At 37.5% G+C, this 9589-nt stretch overlaps 1 protein-coding gene across 1 annotated transcript; it reads left to right on the top strand.

Annotated features, from left to right (window-relative positions):
* Positions 1-241: 241 nt before the first annotated feature.
* Positions 242-1728, top strand: LOC116625533 (poly(rC)-binding protein 2-like). The gene has a single exon (XM_032394159.1). It carries the CDS (start codon positions 457-459, stop codon positions 1726-1728), a length of 1272 nt encoding a protein of 423 aa, XP_032250050.1. The 5' UTR covers positions 242-456.
* Positions 1729-9589: the final 7861 nt, after the last annotated feature.

Genomic DNA, 9589 nt, shown 5'->3' with positions numbered 1-9589 from the left:
ATACTGCCTATTTAAAAAGGCAAGAGTATCAACCGAAATACTAACAGAATTCATTAGGAATGTGACTAAATAGAAGATAAAAGTGATACTTTTCATATGTACTATTAATCACTAATAAGGAGCTAACAATTCTTGATCTATACAAAAAAATCCAAAATTCTTGGAAATAATTTTATAATGAAATATGTGAACTCCCAGACCAGCAGAGGCAGCAGCCGGAGCAGCTGCAGCCTGTGCCCTCCACCCGCCCTGGGGTCGCTTTCCCCCTTCTTCCTCCTCTTCCTCCGCCCACCCGAGGCCTGGCATTCCCATCCGCCTCTGTTGTTCTGCCCTTCCTCTTCCCGCCCACTCCCCCTTTCCCCTCAGTCGCCTCCGCCTGCAGTTTTTGGCTTTCACCCCCACCAGTGACCAAAGACTTGACCACTCAAAGTCCAGCTCCCCAGAACACTGCTCGACATGGACACCGGCGTGACGGAAGGTGGATTAAATGTCACTCTCACCATCCGGCTACTTATGCATGGAAAGGAAGTTGGCAGTATCATCGGAAAGAAAGGAGAATACGTTAAGAAGATGCATGAGGACACTGGTGCTCGTATCAACATCTCAGAAGGGAATTGTCCTGAGAGAATTATCACTTTGGCTGGACCCACTAACGCCATCTTCAAAGCCTTCGCTATGATCACCGACAAACTGGAAGAGGACATCAGCAGCTCTATGACCAATAGTACAGCTGCCAGTAGAGCCCCAGTTACCCTGAGGCAGGTGGTCCCTGCTAGTCAGTGTGGCTCTCTCATCGGGAAAGGTGGTTGCAAGATCAAAGAAATACGAGAGAGTACAGGGGCTCAGGTCCAGGTGGCAGGGGATATGCTCCCCAACTCAAGTGAGCGGGCCATCACTATTGCTGGCATTCCGCAATCCATCATTGAGTGTGTGAAACAGATCTGCGTGGTCATGCTGGAGTCCCCCCCAAAGGGCGTGACCATCCCGCACCAGCCCAAGCCGAACAGCTCTCCAGTCATCTTTGCAGGTGGTCAGGCGTATACCATTCAAGGACAGTATGCCATTCCACAGCCAGATTTGACCAAGCTGCATCAGTTGGCAATGCAACAGTCTCATTTTCCCATGACGCATGGAAACACCAGATTCAGTGGTTTGGATGCATCTGCTCAGACTACTTCTCATGAACTCACCATTCCAAATGATTTGGTTGGCTGCATAATCGGGCGTCAAGGCGCCAAAATCAATGAGATCCGTCAGATGTCTGGGGCGCAGATGAAAACTGCGAACCCAGTGGAAGGATCTATTGATAGGCAGGTTACCATCACTGGATCTGCTGCCAGCGTTAGCCTGGCTCAATATCTAATCAATGTCAGTTTAGAAAACGCTAAACCCTCCTCCCAGGCAGCCTCCGTCACGATCCCTGATCACCTCAGCATCAACCTCTCCCAACCCTCCACCCCTTCTTCTTCTTCTTCCTCCTCCACCACCACCCCCTCCCTCGCCGCCGCGGGGACCTCCGACACACCCTCCAGCCTCCCCAACCCTCTTCCGACCGCCCCTGGTGTCTCCAGTCTGCTTGGCATGAAACCCATCCCTCTTCTCCTGGCTCTAAATGTTGTGTCTGCTGCTAAGGGTACCGGGGCTTCAGCTGCCACCACCACCAGCTCTGCCGCGCCATGTGTAACTAACAAACTGAAAGGCCAGAAACAGAGATTCTCCCCCTACTGACTGAATATCTTGAGGCACCCCCTCAAGTACTTCTTGGTTTATTTTTGTTTTTCTTTGTTAACATTGGTGAGAACCAAACAATTGTGAGCTTGTGACCGTTTCCTTTTGACTATTTTGGGGCATAACAGGGTGGGGGTGGCGGTAACAGTAACCTGGGGTTAGGGTTAGGCCATTCTATCTGAGTGCCTGTTTCAGAGTCTGACTTGTTGAATTCTTTATCTAGAGCCACATCTTGCTCTTCCTTTTCATTCTGTTACTTTTTTTGGAGCTTTATTCTGCATTGCAATATAACAATGTGTTAGGCTCTGTGTTAATGAATAAAAGCTTCTCCATTTAAATATATATATATGTGTGTGTAAGCAGCTGGAAAACTATAAAACTTATACTGATAGATCCAAATGCTTAAATTGAGAACTAGAGTTTAAACACTCTACTTATACTCTTTTCCATTGCCTTAATAATCATTAAACATTAAATGTGCTTTAGCCCATCTTACCATATATCTTGGTTCTGTATGCTGTTACCAATTTACTAATCAGTAACATATGACAGTTAACTTGATTATTTGTTTATTTTAGTTCAAATGTCTCTACTTGGGAATCTCAAAATCATGAAACGAAGTATATAATGACAGAATGGCTTCATTATTAGCAGTTAGAGAATCATAACTGGATCCTTTTGCCTTTAACAATTGGGGGTTTGCTAATTCATTTATGAACTTTCTAGGATTAGGAAGTGCTGCCACCTCATAAAGTTTCACTATGGGAGCCACAGGCTTTACCATCTCCTATGGCCTAGTGTCATTAAACAGTTCTGCTGTGTTCCATTTACAAGGCCCCCATCACCAGCAGCAACCTGATGACTGTAAGCCAGCTTAGGGAGTATTGTTGTCCTGGTCATTCCTGTTACCTTAAGCTGTGTATTTACAGTGATTACATTGTCCAATTATAATGTAATCCTAGCAGGAATGAATGCCATAATTATAGGCTATGTTTCTCTCTACATATTTACCATACCATAAAGAATATCACAAAGACTCAATTAAACTCTAATGTGTGAATACATTCTAATAATCTTCCACATCATTCCTCAGCTAAGTATCATAGTAAATTTTCAGCTTATTACTGGTTCAACTATTTATAAATGAAATAAAACATTTGTTTGTGAAGTAGACATAAGTTTACATTTTTTAGAAACCAAGAGATTTTCTGGAACTGCAGAGGATCTGCATTTATCAACTAAAATACTAAGTTATCCACAGACTTAGAATGTAAAAAGTTAATAAAACAACAAATAAGCATAAACTCAACCACACATATCATTTTGTTTCAGTCATTTTCCCATTGCAAATGATAATTTTATCTCAGCTATTTCAAAGCCAAACTACACTGCACTCCAAACAATGGAAATTATGTGTTCCTCTGAATGAGGAAGATTTGTAATAGAAAAAGAACAGAAGAGAAACTGAGGTGGTAAACAGGCTAACTAATTTCTGCTTCCAAATAACAGGCTATTAAGGAGTCTAGATGAGCCATGGAATAGAGACCCAGACTGAGGAAGGGATTCTGGCACACCTACATTATCATCTCAGATCCAAAAGGCATCTAGAGTTAGTACCAGTTCCCCCCCAAAGGGCATGAAAAAATATTCAGAATCTTAGAAAAGAGGAACAAATTTATTAAGGCAAAAGGTCTAAATCAGTGCCACAAATGGGTTACAAATGTGAAAGTACTGATCTTCTCAACTTGTAAAGTGGAGTGATCTGGTCAAGACCTATGTTGGCTAGACCTCTGGGCCAGAAATTTATGGCTATAAGAATCCTCCTCTTATTTACTATAGTTTGACATATATATATATTTATATTTATATATAAATAAATAATGTAATAAATATATATATATTATTTTCCGTATGTGTCATGGTTTTAAGAAGGTCAGGAAACTCTGCTGTATGAGAAGGAAATAGGTCTTAATCATCTTTGATGTTCGGCATTTGGCAGCTACGTTTTCTGAGGGGCAGTTGCCAATGGTGGCCATGGCTAGAAGCTGGGAATTCAGGCTTGGCCCCTGGGAGAAGACTGCTTCTGGGGGTCAGAGAAAGCAGAAGAGCTTTTGGTGGTGGGTGGAAAATGGAGGGAAACAACGGAGACTGAAAAGTGGTGAATACACAGTATGTTTCCTCATCAAGCCACTTCCTGAATTCTGAGGGCTGTTTGGGGTAATTTGCTAAAATCTTAACCTGAAAACCTGTGAAGAACAGAGCAGAATTACCTGCAGTCCATCAATGCTTAAGAAGGAAAGACCCTCACACTCTCAGTTCAAATTCCAAAAAAGATAAGCCACTGGAAAAGGGGCGGCCGGAAGTAGACTATGTCTTATCAAAACAGTAATCCAGTCTCCCATTAGCTGATTGCATTAAGGCACTTAATCTACTTATAGAAAAAAGGTAGACCCTCCCTGGCAAAAAATAAGTCATCTTTACTTTTAATAGAAGGAAATTTGGGGGAAAAAAAAAAAGACATCTGATTGATATAGAAGAGGAATCGGCGGGGGGGGGGGGGGGGGGGGGCACCTGGGTGGCTCAGTCATTAAGCTTCTGCCTTCAGCTCAGGTCATGATCCCAGAGTCCTGGGATCAAGCCCTGCATCAGCCTCCCTGCTCAGCGGGAAGCCTACTTCTCCCTCTCCCACTTTCCCCTGCTTGTGTTCCCTCTCTCACTGTGTCTCTCTCTGTCAAATAAATAAATAATAAAAAAAGAGGAATCAAAGGAGAGAAAAAGGAACATAAAACAAGAGGGGAGTATATAGCAACACATGCTTATCTTAAGAAGAAAAATCCCAAATAAACAACCTAACCTTACACCTGAAGGAGCTAGAAAAAGAACAACAAATGAGGCCAAAAGCCAACAGAAGGAAGGAAATAATAAAGATTAGAGCAGAAATAAATGATATAGAAACTAAAAAAAAAAGGACTCAAACAAAATCCAAAGTAAAAGAGGACAAACAACCACTGAAACCACAAAAATACAAACTGTAAGAGAATATTAAGAAAAACTATATGCCAACAAATTGGACAATCTGGAAAAAATGGACAAATTCCTAGAAACTACCAAAATTGAAACAGGAAAAAATAGAAAACTTGAACAGACCAATAACTAGCAAAGAAACTGAATCAGTAATAAAAAAAAAAAAACTCCCAACAAACAGAAGTCCTGGGCCAGATGGCTTCATAGGTGAATTCTACCAAACACTTAAAGAAGAGTAAAGAAGAGTTAATACTTATTTTTCTCACACTATTCCAAAAAATAGAAGAGGAAGGAAAACTTTCAAACTCTTTCTGTGCGGCCAGAATTACCCTGATCCAAAACCAGATAGACTCCACTAAAAAAGAGAACTACAGGCCAATATCCCTGATGAACATGGATGCAAATTTCTCAATAAAATACTAGCAAACTGAATCCAACAATACATTAAAAAAATCATCCACCACGATCAAGTGGAAATTATTCCTGGGTTGCAACGGTGGTTCAATATTCACAAATCAATCACTGTGATACAGCACATTAATTAAAGAACCATATGATCATTTCAATAAATGCAGAAAAAGCATTTGGCAAAGTACAACATACATTCATGATAAAAACCCTCAACAAAGTAGGTTTAGAAGGAACATACCTCAACATAATAAAGGCCATCCTAATGCTGAAAAACTAAGAGCTTTTCCTTTATGGTCAGGAACAAGAAAGGAATGTCCATCCTCACCACTGTTATTCAACATAGTACTGGAAGGCCTAGCCTCAGCAATCAGACAACAAAAAGAAATAAAAGGCATCCAAATCGGCAAGGAAGAAGTAAAACTTTTCAATATTTGTAGATGACATGATACTCTATACAGAAAACAAAGACCACCAAAAATTGCTCAGATACATGAATTCAGTAGTCGCAGGATAGAAAATGAATGTACAGAAATCTGTTGCATTTCTATACCCCAATAATGAAGCAGCAGAAAGTGAAATTAAAGAATCGATCCCATTTACATTTGCATCAAAAACAGTAAGATACCTAGGAATAAAACTAACCAAAGAAGTGAAAGACCTGTAATCCGAAAACTATAAAACACTGATGAAAAAAATTGAAGATGACACAAAGAAATGGAAAGACATTCCATGCTCATGGACTGGAAGAACAAATATTGTTAAAATGTCAGTACTACCCAAAGCAATGTATACATTTAATGTAATCCCTATCAAAATATCAAGAGCATTTTTCACAGAGCTAGAATAATCCCCAAATTTGTATGGAACCACAAAAGACCCCAAATAGCCAAAGCAATCTTGAAAAAGAAAAGCAAAGCTGGAGGCACTGCAATTCTGGACTTCAAAGAAAATCCCAAAGAACATATAAACTATTATAATTAAATTTCATCAATATATCTGAGTATAAGGTAAGTATATAAAAAGGAACTCTACTGCTATATCACAACAAATATATAAAAATGAAATTTAAAAAATAATACTATTGGTAGGAGCATCAAAAAAATCAAACACCGAGGCCTAACAAAATATGTGCAAGGCATTTAATTGAAAACTATGAAAACATTACTGAGAGATTTTTCTAAAACTTCTAAATAAGTGGAAGGATATACAAATTCACCAATAGTAAAGATGTCAGTCATCTCTCCCAAACTAATCCATATAGATCTAGAAGTTCAACACAATCCCAATCAAAAACCCCAACATTTAATTTTTTAGGTAGACATCAACAAGCTGACTTTATAATTTGCATTGAAATAAGAAGGACCAAGGACGGCTAAAGCATCTTGAAGAACAGAGCTGGAAGATAGAGTGGTATTGGTGCGAAGACAGAAGTATTGAACAATGAAACAGTAGAGTTCAAACAGAAACTACGTATCTGAGTTATGACATCTAGTTTATCTGACTCATGACACAGGTGACACTGCAGTACAGGGAGAAATGGATTTGATTTTCAATAAATGTTGACAGGTCAGTTAGATATCCATATGAAAAAAAATTCTTATCTCCTAAGCAAAATCTATTCAAGATGGATTGCAGATTGAAATATGAAAGGTAAAACAATAAAGCTTTCAGAAGAAAACATAGGACACCATCCTCATTAGCTTGGAATAGGCAAATATTTCTGAAATAGGACACAAAAGATGCTAACCATAAAGGGAACAACTGACAAATTGGACTATATTTGTGACAGTTAATTTTTTGTCAGTTTGACTGGATCACAGGCTGCTCAGTTATCTGACTAAAATTATTTCTGGGTGTGTCTGTGAGGGTGTTTCTGGAAGAGATTAGCATTTGAATTGGTAGAATGAATAAAGCAGATTTCCCTCTCCAATGTGGGTGGGCATCATCTAATCCTCTGAGGGCTTGAATAGAACAAAAAAGTTAGAGGGAGGATTCACTGGGGGTCTGCATGATTACTTGAGCTGGAACATCAATCTTCTCCTGCCCTCAGTACTTCTGGCTTTCAGGCCTTCAGACTCAGACTAGAATCTATACCATTGGCTCTCAGGCCAATGAACACCACCAGGTTTCCTGAGACTCCAGATTGCAGACAGCAGATCATGGGACTTCTTAGGTTCCATGGTCACATGAGCCAATACCATGAATATTCTATTTCTCTGAAGAGACGTGATCAACACAATATTAAAATTAAGAACTCTGATCATCAAAAATCACAATGAAGAAAGTCAAAAGACAACTCACAGAGATGTAGAAAATATTTTATATATGTATCTCCAACAAAGATTCAAATCCAGAATTCATTTTATACTACAACCTAACTTGACTTTTATCAACACAAAAAAATTTAATAAAGGGGGCACCTGCCTGGCTCAGCTGGAAGAGCATGCAACTCTTGATCTCAGCGTTGCGAGTTAGAGCCCCACATTGGGTGTAGAGATTATTTAAATTTAAAAAAATTTTCTGAAAAAAAATTAATACAAATGAATATCAAATAAATAGACATGTAGGAAAGTAAACATCAGCTTCAGGTTTTAATTGAATTGGCATCAACTAACAATGAGAAATAAAAGTATAGCACTTCTAAAATTATGAACAAATACTAATATTTACAATTTCAGAACTCCTTGTAATTTTCAGAGCATGTTCACATTCCTACTTTGCAATTATAACTAAGACTGAAAGATGACTTGGCCATATTGCTATTCATTTGAATGTCGAATGACAAGATTTAATTGTTACTAGGTGCCAGGCATGAGCTAAGCAATGGAGTGATGTAAGAAGTAGTTCCCACCAGCATCTAATTATTACTTTAGGATAAATGCCTAAGTTGAAAATTATTGTAGCAAATGGCATGAACAATTGTTTCAAGAACCTTGAAAACTTTCATGGCTTCTGATACTATAATTTACATCTAGGCATTTATCCTAAAGTCGTAATTAGACGCATGATGATATCCACTGCAGAAAAGTTTGTAATGGAGAAAACATGAAAACAACACAACTATCCAACTGTGGAGCAATAATATATTATTGTATATCCACAGATAAATGGAACAGTAAGTCCCATTAGTAGTGTGTGAGAATTCTCATTTTACCTCTTTTCAAAACTAGGAATTACCTCTTTAAAATTACTATAGGGAAAGAAAAGAGATTTGTTTTCACTTAACACATGCTCACTTCAGCAGCACATATACTAAAAATGTTTTCACTTAACACTTTTTTTACTACTAAATCTGAACATCTTATAAACATATTTGTTAGCCATTGGTAATTCTTCTGACTTGTCTGTTTTTATCCTTTGGTCATTTTATCTGATGGACATTCATATTTTATTAAGGTATAAGACCTATTTATATGTTAGGCAGGAAAAAGGAAGTATAGAAATCTTTGTGTCTACTATATTCTCAAGTGTTAGGATTGGTGTTTTAATAGGAGTCAACTCATTTAAAATTAAAATTCTTATTTCTCATTTCAATTTTATGAACACTATCAGAAAGGCTAAAATAGAACTCTCAAATAAGACAAGTTCAAAATAGTAAAAACTAAGTTAGACTTCTGGCATGGAAATGAAAACTTATGAAGTTTTAAAGAATTAGTGTGCTTGTCTGTAGAAGTAAAACAAAATCTTTTAAATATAAAAAAGTTTTAGATAAAAAAAAAGTTTTAGATAGCATTCAGGTGACATTCAAGAAGTTTTAGTTACCATTAATTATGAAAATGAAATCGCCATTTTTTAAAGATCATTTACATATGCCTTACCATACTAGATTTAGATGCTCTTTCTAATTTAGTTCTTTTTAAAAAAATTGAGCTCCTTTTTTTAAATGATAGGAAAGAGATCTACTTTACAAAGACATTGCAAAAAATACACTTTAAGCTTGCATAAAGGGGTCACAGTTTATAATTGAAATGTTTATTTAAAATAATGTGTGACAGCTAATTACAGGTTTAATTTTTTTGGTTTTAAGCTTACTCTGTTGTCAATATTAACTTCATCGAATAACAACAAATGATATAAAGGGCTCCTAACAGTTCCCCTTCCCTCTAACCCTACCCCAAGCCATGCCAAAGAAAGAACAAACAAGATACTTATTTTTTTAAATGTACCTAAACTTTACAATTTTAAGGAAATCTTAAATTTTAAGGGAAAAAAAGTTACTTACTTATTTTTAATATTTTTTTCTCTTGTGGAAGTGTTATTGGAAAGTACCACAACTGGTTGCAATCTTAAATCAAAAACACTAATGTTATACTTGGGACTTATGCAACTTTCCCAAATGAATAGTATCAGAAGAAAAGAAGACACCACATGGGATTTTTATTAATTCTTAGACAAGAAAAAAAGAAAATACTCTTAAAATTACCTG

This window comes from Phoca vitulina, unplaced genomic scaffold (genome assembly GCF_004348235.1).
Source record: "Phoca vitulina isolate PV1807 unplaced genomic scaffold, GSC_HSeal_1.0 scaffold2, whole genome shotgun sequence".
In the NCBI taxonomy this organism is placed as follows: domain Eukaryota; kingdom Metazoa; phylum Chordata; class Mammalia; order Carnivora; family Phocidae; genus Phoca; species Phoca vitulina.
Note: the sequence above shows the minus strand (reverse complement) of the source record. Positions and strands in the feature narration are given on the sequence as shown.